The 17,419-nt window shown below is 43.1% G+C and overlaps 1 protein-coding gene and 1 long non-coding RNA gene across 2 annotated transcripts in view; one reads left to right on the top strand and one right to left on the bottom strand.

Annotated features, from left to right (window-relative positions):
- The first annotated feature begins 8,789 nt into the window (after positions 1-8,789).
- LOC145876055 (uncharacterized) lies at positions 8,790-10,692 on the top strand. Its single transcript, XM_082971827.1, has 3 exons — positions 8,790-9,078; positions 9,415-9,892; positions 10,588-10,692. Exons 1-3 carry the CDS (start codon positions 8,948-8,950, stop codon positions 10,690-10,692), a joined length of 714 nt encoding a protein of 237 aa, XP_082827953.1. The 5' UTR covers positions 8,790-8,947.
- Positions 10,693-13,387: 2,695 nt separating this feature from the next.
- The window catches only part of LOC145876099 (uncharacterized), a 6,084-nt gene continuing 2,052 nt past the window's right edge, over positions 13,388-17,419 (bottom strand). Inside the window, exon 3 of the long non-coding RNA XR_014391407.1 lies at positions 13,388-17,419. This exon is cut by the window's right edge and continues 912 nt beyond it. This is a non-coding gene — a long non-coding RNA (uncharacterized LOC145876099).

The raw sequence follows: 17,419 nt of genomic DNA, 5'->3' as shown, positions 1-17,419 counted from the left end.
TAACTCTCTCACTCATTATTATTCATGATCTTTCTCAATCATGGCAGTCAAAGAATATGGGACCAAATACTAAACTTTTGACTAATTTAATACACTATGAGTGAATTGGTCAGAAAACATATGACTTCTTTAAATAGGGGGACTAGATACATGAAGTGCTTTCATTTTTCTAAATGGTGAAACAGAAATGTATGAAAATATCCTCAAATAAAAGGTGACATTATATACTGTCACCTCATATGAAACATTTGATCTGAAATCCAAAATGTTGGAGTATAGAGCCACATTTAAAATGTTATCTTCACTGTCAAAATAGATATGGTGTGGACTGTATACTCAATACAATCTAAATCTGATACCTCACTGTCTGTCTTTTGACTGATACTGGTCAGTCTACTCAAATATTTGTACTATACATGTTTCTATCTGCAGGCAAAACTTTGATATTTTGTAATTTATAATATGATACCTTAATTTCTGAATAGATATGGAAGGTTTCATGACTGATATATCTAAATAAGTTGAAGAAATATACTGACACTATTTTCACCACCAAAGAATAGCAGTGTGGTTTTAATATGATTTGACTCTTTGCAGGCTGTCAGGCTGTGGAGTCACAGAGGAAGACTGTGCTTCTCTGTTCTCAGCTCTGTGGTCAAACCCAACACATTATTTGTAAACGGGTAACAGCGTAAACAGGGAAAGCTAAGCGTATAATTTTAATACAACCTGTCTGTCATTGTATTTCTTCTGTGTTGGCAGACTCACTGGCTGTAAACTCACAGACACATCCTGTAAAGTGTTGGCCTCAGTTCTCAGTTCAAACCCCTCACACCTGAGAGAGCTGGACCTGAGTAACAATGACCTGAAGGATTCAGGAGTGAAGCTGCTCTCTGCTGGACTGGAGGATCCACACTGCAGACTGGAGACTCTGAGGTCAGTATTCCTGTAGTTGGTCAACAAGTGTTTCGTTGTAGTCTCTGTTATTGGTAATGGTGAGAGGTTAGCATGTTTTGTTGTAGTCTCTGTTATTGGTAATGGTGAGAGGTTAGCATGTTTTGTTGTATCCTCTGTTATTGGTAATGGTGAGAGGTTAGCATGTTTTGTTGTAGCCTCTGTTATTGGTAATGGTGAGAGGTTAGCATGTTTTGTTGTAGCCTCTGTTATTGGTAATGGTGAGAGGTTAGCATGTTTTGTTGTAGTCTCTGTTATTGGTAATGGTGAGAGGTTAGCATGTTTTGTTGTAGCCTCTGTAACTCTCTCACTCATTATTATTCATGATCTTTCTCAATCATGGCAGTCACAGGCTTGATGTAGTCATTGCAGTCAAAGAATATGGGACCAAACACTAAACTTTTGACTAATTTAACACACTTTAAGTGAATTGGTCCGAAAACGTATGACTTCTTTAAATAGGGGGACTAGATACATAAAGCGCTTTCATTTTTCTAAATGGTGAAACAGATATGTATGAAAATATCCTCATATAAAAGGTGACATTATATACTGTCACCTCATATGAAACATTTGATCTGAAATCCAAAATGTTGGAGTTTAGAGCCACATTTAAAATGTTATCTTCACTGTCAAAATAGATATGGTGCGGACTGTATTCTCAATACAATCTAAATCTGATACCTCACTGGTTGTTTTGACTGATACTGCTTTTAAACTGGTCTGGTCAGTCTACTCAAATATTTGTATTATACATGTTTCTATCTGCAGGCAAAACGTTGATAATCTGTAATTTATAATATGATACATCTGTCTGTCTTTTGACTGACATGATTTGTCTCTTTGCAGGCTGTCAGGCTGTCTAGTCACAGAGGAAGGCTGTGCTTCTCTGGTCTCAGCTCTGAGGTCAAACCCCTCACACCTGAGAGAGCTGGACCTGAGCTACAATCACCCAGGAGACTCAGGAGTCAGACTGCTCTCTGCTGGACTGGAGGATCCACACTGCAGACTGGAGAAACTCAAGTCGGTAGAGGGTTTATGTCAATGTTCATATCAGACATGTTTGACTTTTCAGGCTAGTTAAGACAAACATTCTGACCACCACTTGGACAAAGTTATGTGTGTGTGTCCTGTGTGTGTGTGTCCTGTGTGTGTGTGTCCTGTGTGTGTGTGTCCTGTGTGTGTGTCCTGTGTGTGTGTCCTGTGTGTGTGTGTGTCTAGTGTGTGTGTGTGTGTGTGTGTCTAGTGTGTGTGTGTGTTCAGGTGTATCTCTCAATGACTGTCTGTTTTTCTGCTTACCGCTACAGTGTGGAACATGGTGGAGAGAACAGAATGAAACCTGGACTTAGAAAATGTGAGTGTTGACTGCTGTGAAGAATATGACTAAGAATAAGTCTTAATTCAAGTTAATTCAAAGACCACCATCATTACTGACTTGGTCATATTAAATATCAGCTGTAGTTCTACAGAAGCACAAATCAGGGTCACCAAAATTTACAAAGAGTTGCTTTGACAGTGTGTGTGTGTGTGTGTGTGTGTGTGTGTGTGTGTGTGTGTGTGTGTGTGTGTGTGTGTGTGTGTGTGTGTGTGTGTGTGTGTGTGTGTGTGTGTAACATCTATATTAAATGAATTAGTGAAAAGTGAGTAAACATTCTAATGTGAATGATGATTTCTAATATTGTGTCTGGTTTCATCCATCAGATGTCTGTGATCTCACACTGGACCTAAACACAGTAGACAGACTCCTCTCTCTGTCTGAGGAGAACAGAAAGCTGACATGTAGGACAGAGAAGCAGCCGTATCCTGATCACCCAGAGAGATTTGAGGACTGGAGACAGGTGCTGTGTAGAGAGGGTCTGACTGGGCGCTGTTACTGGGAGGTAGAGTGGAGTGGGAGTTGGGCTGTTATAGGAGTGACATATAAAGGAATCAGGAGGAGAGGAGGGGTTATTGACTTTTGGCTTGGACACAATGACAAGTCCTGGAGTCTGTTCTGCTCTGACAACAGATACATTGCCTGGTATAATAATAATCTCACTACCATAGACGTCCCCTCCTCCAGCCCCCACAGAGTAGGAGTGTATCTGGACTGGTCAGCCGGCACTCTGTCCTTCTATAGAGCCTCCTCTGACACACTGACCCACCTGATCACATTCACCTCCACATTCACTGAGCCCCTCTATCCAGGATTTAGGGTTTATGATGATGGCGACTCAGTGTCCCTGAAATAATAACTGGACACACACAAACACACTAGACACACACACACACACACACACACTGGACACACACACACACACACACACACACACACACACACACACACACACACACACACACACTGGACACACTGGACACACACACACTGAACACACACACACACAATGAACACACACTGAACACGCACACACTGGACACACTCTGAACATACACACACACACACACACACACACACACACACACACACACACACTCACTGGACACACACACACACACACTCACTGGACACACACACACACACACTCACTGGACACACACACACACACACTCACTGGACACACACACACACACACACTCACTGGAGAAGGGGAAGGCACCTAGGGAGTGTTTAGGCAAGAGGACCGCGGGCATACATATACCCGTAGTATTTACTATCTATGCACACTAGGAAAGACCTGGGCATACATAACCCATACTATTTACTGTCTATGCACACTAGGAAAGACCTGGGCGGACCATCCCCTGTATTTTGGTTAGTGCACCAGGTGGTGCTAGTTAGGTAAGTAGTGGGTAGGCAGGTAAGGTAGGAGAGGGGGTTTTGATATTTACTTTCTTTGCTTTGGTTCCGTCCAGCCCCTTTTCCCCAAACTTACCGTGTGAAGGAATAAATTCTCTGCCTATTTGTCATCCTTACTCACACCTACAGTCCATATCTCTTTCACACCACGGAGAGGTAAGTTGTAGTAGGGTGTTGCGTTCCCTCTTTCTAGAGGCGTGCGTAACATAATCTTTATGGTGTTATATTCAATCGTGCTTAGGTAGCTAGCTACATTTTTCTATCAGCTCTGTAAAACAATGCTAATTGCGTCAGAAGTATTATCTTGTGTTGTATTTTGAAGCTACATGGCCTTATGACTCCCTAGTGGCGCAGCGGTCAAAGGCACTGCACATCAGTGCTAGAGACGTCACTACAGACTCCCTGGTTCAAATCCAGGCTGTATCACAACTGGCTGTGATTGGGAGTCCCATAGGGCAGCGCACAATTGGCCCAGCGTTGTCCGAGTTTGGCCGGTGTAGGCCATCATAGGTAAATAATAATTTGTTGTTAAATAAAATAAAACATATGACCATGGTTTGTTTATGTGGTCTATTCAGCATGGCTCTGTTCTGCCCTGCCTTGCCCCCTTGTGGAGCTCAAAAGTTACTTTCTTACTGTTAGAACTCAAATCTGGGATTTTGTCAATGCAATAAACTATTTTTATGTTATTTGTAATATTGTTTTATTGCTATATCCTTATATTGTATTCTAATGAATAATTCCTCTTTATTCTGTACTTTCAGAAACCACAAACAGTATTTGCCAATATCATAACTGGAACTGGACATCTTTCCAGCTGAAGATTGAGGACAGCTTTTGTATGCTAACGTTCTCTCCTTAACAGTTTTACTGGATGGAAACACAGCAAGAAAACACATAGGCCAATATGTAATAGTCGTCTATTTTATTGAAGTATTTGTAGTTGGTTCAACAACAACTTGTTTTACTAGAGGACAAAAAAAATTGAATATGCATAACCCATATTTAATATTCATGCAGTGACTGAACAACAACTGCATTTCCACCCCCACCTCTAAAGGCATAGTATCATGGCAGGTCACCTGTCAAGTCACCTGTCAGGTCAGTCAGTCACTTATTGCTGCAGATGTGCTCAATAATGCTTGAGCTAGGGCTGGGCGATATGGACCAAAAGTCATATCCCGATATATTTAGGCTGAATATCGATATAAGATATATATCCTGATATTTTTTCTGCAAAGTGAGAGCAAATGTTCAGTCAAAGTCAAAGCCAGATATGACATGTCTCAAGTAGTTTTATTGAAAGCGGCTATTTCAGTGAACAGTTGAAAAATCAAATGAATAAATAATAAACAGGGCTCTTCACCTGGTTCAGATTAAATGCTCAGCTGTTCAAATAACAACAACATGTAAACATAAACACTGTAGAACAACAGGACGACCTTTTTGAAATCAAAGCTCCATAAGGTGCACATTTAAATAAATAAAAATATCTTAAACAAAAATAGCCTATAAAATAAAATAGGCCTATCTTTTTCTGAAATAAATATTATATATATATTTATGAGAAAAGTCAACTTTTTTTTTAGTTTGACAACTTTAAATGGCTTATTAAAATCAAATTACAGATTTCTTCTCCTTTCTAACAAATCCACAGATGCAAATAACGAACATTACAAAATAATAAAATATGACAAACCCTAATAAGGGCAGCAATTATATATAAATAAAGAACAAAATAAAGTGCTCAGTTTGAGAAAATGTGTTTTAAACATCAGCCTGAGATTACCATTTGCTTTTTGTTAACTCAATTTCTTATCTGAACAGCCTCAACCAGTTGCACAAGAAACAGACTATCAACTCAATAAACATTTTCCCCCTCTTTTTTTACTTTGATAAACAGTAATGCTGTCTTGAGGTAGACATTAGAAGACAAGCGTGTCCTCCTTCGTTTAAAGATTTTGTGCGAGAAACACCAGCCTGTCAACGGCATCCGGCTTCAGAGATGCTCTGTGGCAGGTCACGATATTGCCACTGCAGCTGAAAACCCTTTCGGAGGGTGAACTGGTAGCTGGTACCAAGAGATACTTTTTTTGCCAGGTGGCTCAGAGCTGGAAAGACAACTTCATGATCCTTCCACCACTTGAGGGGATCAGTGTCACTCTCCACACTTGCTGACTGCAAGTAACTTGACAGTTCATTTTCAATAGCCTCCCTCTTGGTTGGTGGCGCAGTGGTGGTGGCTGTGCGCTGCTTGAAGAAGCTTGCCAGTGTCTTAGCTTTTGGTGCCACTGCTGCTTCTCCATCTGCAGGCTCAGGCACAGTTGGCACACGTAGGTAAGGCGGTTGACAGCTGCTCTGATCAGCCAGTAGCGTCTCCACCTCCAAGACAGCTCTGTGCTTCAATGCATCAACTTTTTCACTTGGGATATAGGTGGCCCTGAAGCGTGGATCCACAAATGAAGCCATCTCCAATAGGTCAGTAGTGGCTGGGTCAGAATACTTGCGGTTGAGGTACTCAACAATGCTGGTCTTGATCGATTTGCAAAGCTCGCTATCACCCTCTTCACATGCCAGGAGACTTTCGTTAAAAAGGTGCAGCACAGGTTTTACATATGATAGAGTGACGTACTCCTCACCTGACAAAGCATCGGTAAAGTCCTGGAGAGGTTTCAGGACCTTTTGGACTGCTTCTAGGACCTCTAAGTCCTGCCAGGTAGGGACAAGGTGCCTGGTCTTTTTGTCATTAGACAGGACTTTGGCCAGTGCTCCTTCCTGCTCCAGGACTCTCTCTATCATCTGCTGCCTTGATCCCCAGCGTGTGGCAGACTCGGTTATGAGTTGGTGACTTGGCAGACCCAGCTGAATCTGGACTTCAGCAAGATGTCTCCTTTTCTTCCAGCTGTACCAAAAACAGCTTACAATTCTCTTGCACAGAGAAATGGCCCGGGTGACGCGCTTGTCATTCATGCCATGTCCTGTCAGAATCAAAAAAAAAACTATTAAACAAATGTGCTTATGCCAGAAATTTGACTCTGTTTTCACTTTAACACACTCATACAACTAAGTGCTTTCCAAAATCAAGCTTTAGAAATATTCTACATTAATATTTTCTTGTTTCATAGTTTATTTTTTTTAATCAACGCCAGTCCTAATCATAAATATCAAATATTATATTCATTTATTTTGTGAATTTGAATCCTGTAAGTGATTTTTATGTATTATTATTTGTGTATAATTTATAAATGATGACTATACTGTATGTACATTTACTGATGTTTCGTTCTTGTTGTTGTTCTTAGTATTTATGCTTAGTATTTAATGCTACTTCATATTTCTACTCCACTAAAAACTCCACAATGTTTAGGCCTACCTACGTGTCAACATTAGTTTCTAGTTACTTTGCAGTTGGCTCTTCAATCCAGAGAAAAAACTATAGTCTATCATAATAACTAAATATGTTACCTTGATGATATCAACAGGCTAACCAGCATTTTAAAGTCATAATTACCTCACATTTACCAGCTGTAACATTAAAGTGGTAAACACATCAATGCATCACTAATTCTTATCCAATAACCTAATAAATATGGTTCTGAAATCTACCATCCTGTATTGTAAATGATTTTACTTTTAGCACTTTATGTTTTGTGTTTTATTAATCTACTTAATCAATTTTTGGCCAAGACAGCAGCATAAAACAAAACAAGTTGCAGACAGACACAAAGGAAAATAATAAAAAACTAATATTTTAATATGTTTTTTTCTTTAAAGTAAAATATGTGAATACTCCTTAATAAAACACTGCACTCCCCAATAGCCAAGTGTAGTCTGACCGAAGCACTGCATCCTCATCGTTCAGCTCCACCGCTCTGACCACGTCGCTCCCGTTGGCGGTTGTTATAGCAACCGGATGCTTTTCTTGGAGTTTCCCAGCTTGCGTCCTGCGAGGCCTCAGCTATATGCTCACCGGTGTGATCCTGGGGGGAAATAACTTGTTTTGGAGACACGACGCTGTTTTCATCTCCCCCAGTCGTTGAATGAAGTGAACATGTCACGCTTCATGTAAGGCTCACATTGTCCTGCTCGACCACATATCGCTGGTCAACGCCAAAATGGGTCCCGTTAGCGAGCCGGTCAGCAAGGCTCTGCCTGACTTCAGTGGACATTTGTGGCAGTGCTTCTCGTGTAAAGTAGTTGGGAAGCTCATATCTCGGGTCCATAGTTTTCAGTAGCTTTTTGAATCCGATTTGTTCCACAGTTGCAACAGGGACCATATCTTTAGCAATGTGATAGGACACCGCTGTAGTTATAGTACACCACTTGCCAATTTTCTTTTCATAAAGGCACACTGCGGGAAAATGAAGTTTGCAGTGAGCTTTGTTTCGGGGCTTTTCCGGGTTGTCGACGGCTTGCGGCTGGGGCTTCTGCAGCGCGCAGTTTCACACACTCTTCGTATTGCAGTTTGTGCCACTGTTTTAGGTGGTGAAAAAGATTTGTAGTGCTTCCACCCCTGGCTGTAACTTTTTTTTATGGCACTGCCTACATATAACGTGATTTTGTTGCTCATCTGATACTTTGAATCCGAACCATCTCCAAATTACTGAGCCAATGCTTTTTCTTTTACTAAGCAATTCCTCGTCAAAACGCTCCGCAGACGCTGTTGCTTCCTCCATGTTTGTTGAAGTGTCTGTTCCTGCCCCTCCGCCCTCTGTGCATGAAAGAGGCGGCGCGGGGAGCAGCGCAGAGAGCTCCGGGTCTGCAGCTTGCTTGGAGCAAGGGTCAAAGCGTACATTTGAACTATATCGATATATGCGAAATTGTCTAATTTCATATCACATTTAAAATATATATCGATATATTTTTTATATCGATATATCGCCCAGCCCTAGTCAGGCTGATAAGAACAATTCTTATTTTGTATAACGGGTCACTTACGCTTCGAACACACCGACTGCGTCATTGCATCACTGCTACGTAACATTTTGCGCAGCTAGGCAACTATACTGACGCTTCGAACACACCGACTGCGTCATTGCATCACTGCTACGTAACATTTTGCGCAGCTAGGCAACTATACTGACGCTTCGAACACACCGACTGCGTCATTGCATCACTGCTACGTAACATTTTGCGCAGCTAGGCAACTATACTGATGCAGGTATCTTTTGCAGATGGTCGCATGCGGTTGGACACATGGAGGAGAGAATCATTTTCGCAGTATCCTCAAAACCGTGTCTTTTTGACACAACTGCTGACAGCTACAGGGACATAAACACAAAAAAATGCTGCTTGGAGACAAGTGTCCACGATAGTAGGATTGCCAGGTCAGTTTAGTAGTGAGCACGTGCTAGATGTGGCTAGTTAGCTAGCTAGCTAACCTAGCTTGCTAACCTAGCCAATGAGGTGTGTGTGTGTGAAAGAAATAGTCAAATAAATTATGCTAGTTACTACCCCTGATAACTTTACCAAATAATCATGTTTGAAAGAGTGAGTGTGTATGTCATAAATAGTCCTAGAAATGGTAGATACTACTGTACCCCTGATAATTTGGTCAGATAACCGTGTGTGTGTCTATGTGTACAGTAGGTGACATGTCCATGATAACTATCTAATAACTATAGGTATGCTAGGTAATGGTTTGGCTTATCATGTCTATGTAGAAGAAGACTGGAGGAGGAAGTGGAGAGGACTCAGGGACAGGTATCAGAGAGAGAGAAGGACAGAGAAAGAGAAGAAGAGGTCTGGGTCAGCAGCTTCAGGCCAGCAGCCTTGGTGCTTCTGCCACATTCTTTCTTTTCTGGATCCATTTATTGTGCCTTGGGCAACGAGTGGCAATTTTACAGCCAGACCCTCTACTACATCATCCACAAGTGTTGTCCCCACCGGTGCATCAAGACCCTCAATGTCACCTACAACTGCGACCATCGCCTCCACCGCTGCAGCGAGACCCTCTACAATGTCTACATCATCCACGAGTATGACCACCATCGGTGCTGCGAGATCCTCTACAATGTCTACATCATCCACGAGTATCACCACCATCGGTGCTGCGAGATCCTCTACAATGTCTACATCATCCACAAGTATGACCACCACCGGTGCAGCGAGACCCCTCTACAATGTCTACATCATCCACAAGTATCACCACCATCGGTGCAGCGAGACCCTCTACAATGTCTACATCATCCACAAGTATGACCACCATCGGTGCTGCGAGACCCTCTACAATGTCTACATCATCCACAAGTATCACCACCATCGGTGCAGCGAGACCCCTCTACAATGTCTACATCATCCACAAGTATCACCACCATCGGTGCTGCGAGATCCTCTACATCATCCACAAGTATCACCACCATCGGTGCTGCGAGACCCTCTACAATGTCTACATCATCCACAAGTATCACCACCATCGGTGCAGCGAGATCCTCTACAATGTCTACATCATCCACAAGTATCACCACCATCGGTGCTGCGAGATCCTCTACAATGTCTACATCATCCACAAGTATGACCACCATCGGTGCTGCGAGATCCTCTACAATGTCTACATCATCCACAAGTATGACCACCATCGGTGCTGCGAGACCCTCTACAATGTCTACATCATCCACAAGTATCACCACCATCGGTGCAGCCATGGAAGACGATGAAATGGAGGAAGCACCTCTGGATCTAGGACCACCTGAGATTATTATGAACCTCACGGAAGTGACCACTGAGGACCTCGTTGAACAGGATGTGGCCGTGGAGACAAACAGAGAGAGAAACGAAGAGGAACAACGTCACACCAGGCGTCATCGAAGGTTCCAGATCCACTCAACTCATTTCAGCAGAGGCTCCTCCAAGCCGTCGAGAGGGATGCAGCCCAACCTGATGCTCACAGGAAGGAGGATGAAGAGACCCTCTTTGCCATGAGCCTGGTGCCACAACCCTGAAGAGGCTGCCTCAGCAAAGAAAAGCAGCAGTCAAAGTTAAAATGTATCAGCTGCTTTTCCAAGCCGAGTTCAATGGTACGTTTTTTTCCTTCTCCACATCACAGGTAGTGTCATAAGTGTTGCCACAGTGAAGTAGGTCATTCTTTACAGTATACTCATGTAGGCTAATTGGTATTTCAGATCAAAGTATTAATATGAGGCAAATGTACAGCTGTTGTTTCTAGGTTAGAAAATATCCCTAAACAACAGTTTACTGTCTAAATATTTTCCTGTCATATTCATCTTTATCTCTGAAATACAAATTCCATGAGTAAACAGCAAGTATTACCAACTTTACTGCACTGTTCCAATATTTATGCCTCTAACTACACTATACAAGCAGTATTTAGTTAACATAAATCTCACCTTTTATGGTTTTCTATTATGTTAAGCTTGTATGTGTTGTTTTTCTCTTCCCTTCCAGAGATGGAGTCCATTTAGCCGAGCAGCTCACAGGAAGGACAGGAAGAGGAGAGGAGTTGTCTGGTTGTTGTTCTTCCCTTCCAGAGATGGAGTCCATTTAGCCGAGCAGCTCACAGGAAGGACAGGAAGAGGAGAGGAGTTGTCTGGTTGTTGTTCCCTTCCAGAGATGGAGTCCATTTAGCCGAGCAGCTCACAGGAAGGACAGGAAGAGGAGAGGAGTTGTCTGGTTGTTGTTCCCTTCCAGAGATGGAGTCCATTTAGCCGAGCAGCTCACAGGAAGGACAGGAAGAGGAGAGGAGTTGTCTGGTTGTTGTTCCCTTCCAGAGATGGAGTCCATTTAGCCGAGCAGCTCACAGGAAGGACAGGAAGAGGAGAGGAGTTGTCTGGTTGTTGTTCCCTTCCAGAGATGGAGTCCATTTAGCCGAGCAGCTCACAGGAAGGACAGGAAGAGGAGAGGAGTTGTCTGGTTGTTGTTCCCTTCCAGAGATGGAGTCCATTTAGCCGAGCAGCTCACAGGAAGGACAGGAAGAGGAGAGGAGTTGTCTGGTTGTTGTTCTTCACCTCCATCATTGTACCTTTCTTTTCACACACGTCTGTTCCGTTTAAATTCAGTCAATTCATAGTCATTAGTTTATAAAGTCTCGGGATAGCATTCATTATTAGTGTTACATAGATTTCTGAATTGACAGAATTGAAACTCAAACACTGAAGAATTCACAGATGCTCTTTTTGAAATGTTTACACGCACACACACCTCTTTCAATAGTTGTATTTTTTTAAAACATTTTTTACACGTACCGGTCATGTTCTTTCCTGTACTTGAATACTTATTAAATGATGTTTTCATAGTCAGTTGTTTATTAATATCTCATTTAGACTTAATCTGCTCATTTCTTCCCTACACCTTCGCAGATCTACGACAAGATGAAAGTAAAAACACATTCTCTTCCTAATTCATTCTTTTCCCACCTGTATTTTGTCAGGCCAGTGAACATGGTGTTAAACTGTACTATTTGTATGGACCCTAGGTTACCCTTTCCCTTAGTTATCATACTAACTGTATGTCCTATAACCTTAATTAGTGCTCCTGCTCACCTGATGTACCATGCCAGGTGTGTATAATACTGACGTTAATGAGAGAGGGAAGGGGTTAAGGTGTGGTCCTGCTCACCTGATGTACCATGCCAGGTGTGTATAATACTGACGTTAATGAGAGAGGGAAGGGGTTAAGGTGTGGTCCTGCTCACCTGATGTACCATGCCAGGTGTGTATAATACTGACGTTAATGAGAGAGGGAAGGGGTTAAGGTGTGGTCCTGCTCACCTGATGTACCATGCCAGGTGTGTATAATACTGACGTTAATGAGAGAGGGAAGGGGTTAAGGTGTGGTCCTGCTCACCTGATGTACCATGCCAGGTGTGTATAATACTGACGTTAATGAGAGAGGGAAGGGTTAAGGTGTGGTCCTGCTCACCTGATGTACCATGCCAGGTGTGTATAATACTGACGTTAATGAGAGAGGGAAGGGGTTTTAAGGTGTGGTCCTGCTCACCTGATGTACCATGCCAGGTGTGTATAATACTGACGTTAATGAGAGAGGGAAGGGGTTAAGGTGTGCTCCTGCTCACCTGATGTACCATGCCAGGTGTGTATAATACTGACGTTAATGAGAGAGGGAAGGGTTAAGGTGTGGTCCTGCTCACCTGATGTACCATGCCAGGTGTGTATAATACTGACGTTAATGAGAGAGGGAAGGGGTTTTAAGGTGTGGTCCTGCTCACCTGATGTACCATGCCAGGTGTGTATAATACTGACGTTAATGAGAGAGGGAAGGGGTTAAGGTGTGGTCCTGCTCACCTGATGTACCATGCCAGGTGTGTATAATACTGACGTTAATGAGAGAGGGAAGGGGTTAAGGTGTGGTCCTGCTCACCTGATGTACCATGCCAGGTGTGTATAATACTGACGTTAATGAGAGAGGGAAGGGGTTAAGGTGTGGTCCTGCTCACCTGATGTACCATGCCAGGTGTGTATAATACTGACGTTAATGAGAGAGGGAAGGGGTTAAGGTGTGGTCCTGCTCACCTGATGTACCATGCCAGGTGTGTATAATACTGACGTTAATGAGAGAGGGAAGGGGTTAAGGTGTGGTCCTGCTCACCTGATGTACCATGCCAGGTGTGTATAATACTGACGTTAATGAGAGAGGGAAGGGGTTTTAAGGTGTGGTCTTTACTCCCAAATGTCACTTAAATATAGCTTCCAAATGAAGAGAGACAATGATACATAAAGTCATCTGGGGGAAAAAATGATATTTTATGGACAACGGTGGATGGTTCTTAAAATAACCTTTGTGTTATTGGGCTCTTCAAAGAGCTGTTTCCCTCCACGGCAAACTGCCATGGGACTTCACCTGCTGGCGATGAGAAGTAGGTGGTCAGCTTCTCCCTCACCTGGAGTGCCTGTCTGGGGGCGTTGTTGGCACCTGCCCTGGTGACATCAGGTAGGTGACCATTTGGCGTGCCCATCTCCATCCGGAGCGGCTCCTGGAATGACCTCCGCAGGTAGTTGTGGAGAACACGTGGCCTTCACACAGGCATCGACATTTGAGGGGCTGAGACCAAGCACTCTCCGATACATTCTCCACCGGGCTGCCAGAATCCCAAAGGCGCATTCAACAACTAACCTTGCCCTGGACAGTCGTTTGTTAAAGATCCTTACAGGCTTTGGCAATGGCAGCTGGCGTCCAGCGTAGGGCCTCATGAGGTTGGGTCTTAAAGGGAAGGCCTCGTCGCCGACGACGACGTGAGGAACAGGTCCCAGGTCTTCAGCCCCAGGGAGTGATGCAGGTGGTGGAATCTCCAGGGTGCCATCCTGAAGTGCCTGGCCAAAGGCAGAGTCCCGGAGGGTCCCGCCATCACTTCCCATAAGCACCAACATCGACAACACGGAAACAGTAGAGGGCATCTACTACAGCCAAGAGTACAACTTAATATGTACCCTTGTACACATTGTACAATTTACAATGTGACCCAGTTCAACGGGTCTGAACAGAACTGGGGGACGTCAGACATGAAGATGTCTAAACACAACTGGAATATCATTAGTTTGTGATTCATTGTTAATGGATTTTCAATCAGGAACACAGAGGAACAACCTGACAACATAACAATGTGTGGGTGGGTGGAGATCTAATATTGTTTTGTGACAAACACTAAAGCATGATATTCTAATAAATCTACACCCTATTCCCTACGTAGAACACTACTTTAGACCTGGTCAGAAGCACCGTAGTGCACTACGTAGGGAATAGGGAACCATTTGGAACAGAGACAGTAATTCCCCTGAATATCTTTCTCTTCCTCATCTGGTTTCTTGAACAGCCCTTCACTCCTCCCCTCTTCCTCTTCCTCTCTTTTCATTCTATTCTATCAGCCACACCACTAGCTCACCTCCACACAATCCATTTACAAGTTAAAGACTCACCTTGGAATAAATAACAAAGGAAAACTATTACTAGATGAAGTTTAGTGTTGGATTTTTTTTATTTCCCATCACCATAAATCATATTTAATCACTGAACAGTAGCAGACCTAACTTCATCTGTTCCTGACTCTGGATAGTGGATTAAAAAGACCATCAATCTCCAATGATATTAAAGTACTATTCTGAACATTACTGATATACTGAGTGGCAAGTCCAGATATCGGCTGCTTTTATTGTTTGGTCAATAGCACCACCTGCTGGACAGGTTTAATGTTGCTGGACTGAGCAGTATGGGAGGATGAAAGATGACACATTGAACACGCTTTTTAGTCCAGGACTAGGATTAATCTGTGTCTGGGAAACCAGTCCATATAGTTTAGTAGAAAGTAAGTGATACCAGCTTGTAGTGGGCTGACTAGTCCTGAATTGTCCTTTTGTTCCTGGACCATTTTCCATGCAGCTCCAGGTGACAGAGAAACATCAATTAGGGCCGAGCTGATCAATGATACTGAGGAGAATTGCATAGAGACAGAGAACCAACTGAGAAAACATATCAATGGTTCTGAATGACAACAGTTTAACCAGCTCAGCTATAGACTACACCAGCATGACTAGTATCTATGTGGACCCTACTACAGTTTAACCAGCTCAGCTATAGACTACACCAGCATGACTAGTATCTATGTGGACCCTACTACAGTTTAACCAGCTCAGCTATAGACTACACCAGCATGACTAGTATCTATGTGGACCCAACTACAGTTTAACCAGCTCAGCTATAGATTACACCAGCATGACTAGTATCTATGTGGACCCTACTACAGTTTAACCAGCTCAGCTATAGACTACACCAGCATGACTAGTATCTATGTGGACCCTACTACAGTTTAACCAGCTCAGCTATAGACTACACCAGCATGACTAGTATCTATGTGGACCCTACTACAGTTTAACCAGCTCAGCTATAGACTACACCAGCATGACTAGTATCTATGTGGACCCTACTACAGTTTAACCAGCTCAGCTATAGACTACACCAGCATGACTAGTATCTATGTGGACCCTACTACAGTTTAACCAGCTCAGCTATAGACTACACCAGCATGACTAGTATCTATGTGGACCCTACTACAGTTTAACCAGCTCAGCTATAGACTACACCAGCGTGACTAGTATCTATGTGGACCCTACTACAGTTTAACCAGCTCAGCTATAGACTACACCAGCGTGACTAGTATCTATGTGGACCCTACTACAGTTTAACCAGCTCAGCTATAGACTACACCAGCGTGACTAGTATCTATGTGGACCCTACTACAGTTTAACCAGCTCAGCTATAGACTACACCAGCGTGACTAGTATCTATGTGGACCCTACTACAGTTTAACCAGCTCAGCTATAGACTACACCAGCATGACTAGTATCTATGTGGACCCTACTACAGTTTAACCAGCTCAGCTATAGACTACACCAGCATGACTAGTATCTATGTGGACCCTACTACAGTTTAACCAGCTCAGCTATAGACTACACCAGCATGACTAGTATCTATGTGGACCCTACTACAGTTTAACCAGCTCAGCTATAGACTACACCAGCGTGACTAGTATCTATGTGGACCCTACTACAGTTTAACCAGCTCAGCTATAGACTACACCAGCGTGACTAGTATCTATGTGGACCCTACTACAGTTTAACCAGCTCAGCTATAGACTACACCAGCGTGACTAGTATCTATGTGGACCCTACTACAGTTTAACCAGCTCAGCTATAGACTACACCAGCGTGACTAGTATCTATGTGGACCCTACTACAGTTTAACCAGCTCAGCTATAGACGACACCAGCATGACTAGTATCTATGTGGACCCTACTACAGTTTAACCAGCTCAGCTATAGACTACACCAGCGTGACTAGTATCTATGTGGACCCTACTACAGTTTAACCAGCTCAGCTATAGACTACACCAGCATGACTAGTATCTATGTGGACCCTACTACAGTTTAACCAGCTCAGCTATAGACTACACCAGCATGACTAGTATCTATGTGGACCCTACTACAGTTTAACCAGCTCAGCTATAGACTACACCAGCATGACTAGTATCTATGTGGACCCTACTACAGTTTAACCAGCTCAGCTATAGACTACACCAGCGTGACTAGTATCTATGTGGACCCTACTACAGTTTAACCAGCTCAGCTATAGACTACACCAGCGTGACTAGTATCTATGTGGACCCTACTACAGTTTAACCAGCTCAGCTATAGACTACACCAGCGTGACTAGTATCTATGTGGACCCTACTACAGTTTAACCAGCTCAGCTATAGACTACACCAGCATGACTAGTATCTATGTGGACCCTACTACAGTTTAACCAGCTCAGCTATAGACTACACCAGCATGACTAGTATCTATGTGGACCCTACTACTACAGTTTAACCAGCTCAGCTATAGACTACACCAGCATGACTAGTATCTATGTGGACCCTACTACAGTTTAACCAGCTCAGCTATAGACTACACCAGCATGACTAGTATCTATGTGGACCCTACTACAGTTTAACCAGTCAGCTATAGACTACACCAGCATGACTAGTATCTATGTGGACCCTACCACAGTTTAACCAGCTCAGCTATAGACTACACCAGCATGACTAGTATCTATGTGGACCCTACTACAGTTTAACCAGCTCAGCTATAGACTACACCAGCATGACTAGTATCTATGTGGACCCTACTACAGTTTAACCAGCTCAGCTATAGACTACACCAGC

This window comes from Salmo salar, unplaced genomic scaffold (genome assembly GCF_965601325.2).
Source record: "Salmo salar unplaced genomic scaffold, fSalSal1 ptg000432l, whole genome shotgun sequence".
Classification (NCBI taxonomy): domain Eukaryota; kingdom Metazoa; phylum Chordata; class Actinopteri; order Salmoniformes; family Salmonidae; genus Salmo; species Salmo salar.
Note: the sequence above shows the minus strand (reverse complement) of the source record. Positions and strands in the feature narration are given on the sequence as shown.

Excerpts from the sequence above, each read along its gene's own strand:
- LOC145876055 (XM_082971827.1), top strand. The coding sequence starts at position 8,948 with ATGGAGGAGAGAATCATTTTCGCAGTATCCTCAAAACCGTGTCTTTTT. Across the intron at positions 9,079-9,414 it reads CACGATAGTAGGATTGCCAG|AAGAAGACTGGAGGAGGAAG; the intron begins GTCAGTTTAGTA and ends ATGTCTATGTAG. Across the intron at positions 9,893-10,587 it reads AATGTCTACATCATCCACAA|CAGAGGCTCCTCCAAGCCGT; the intron begins GTATCACCACCA and ends AACTCATTTCAG.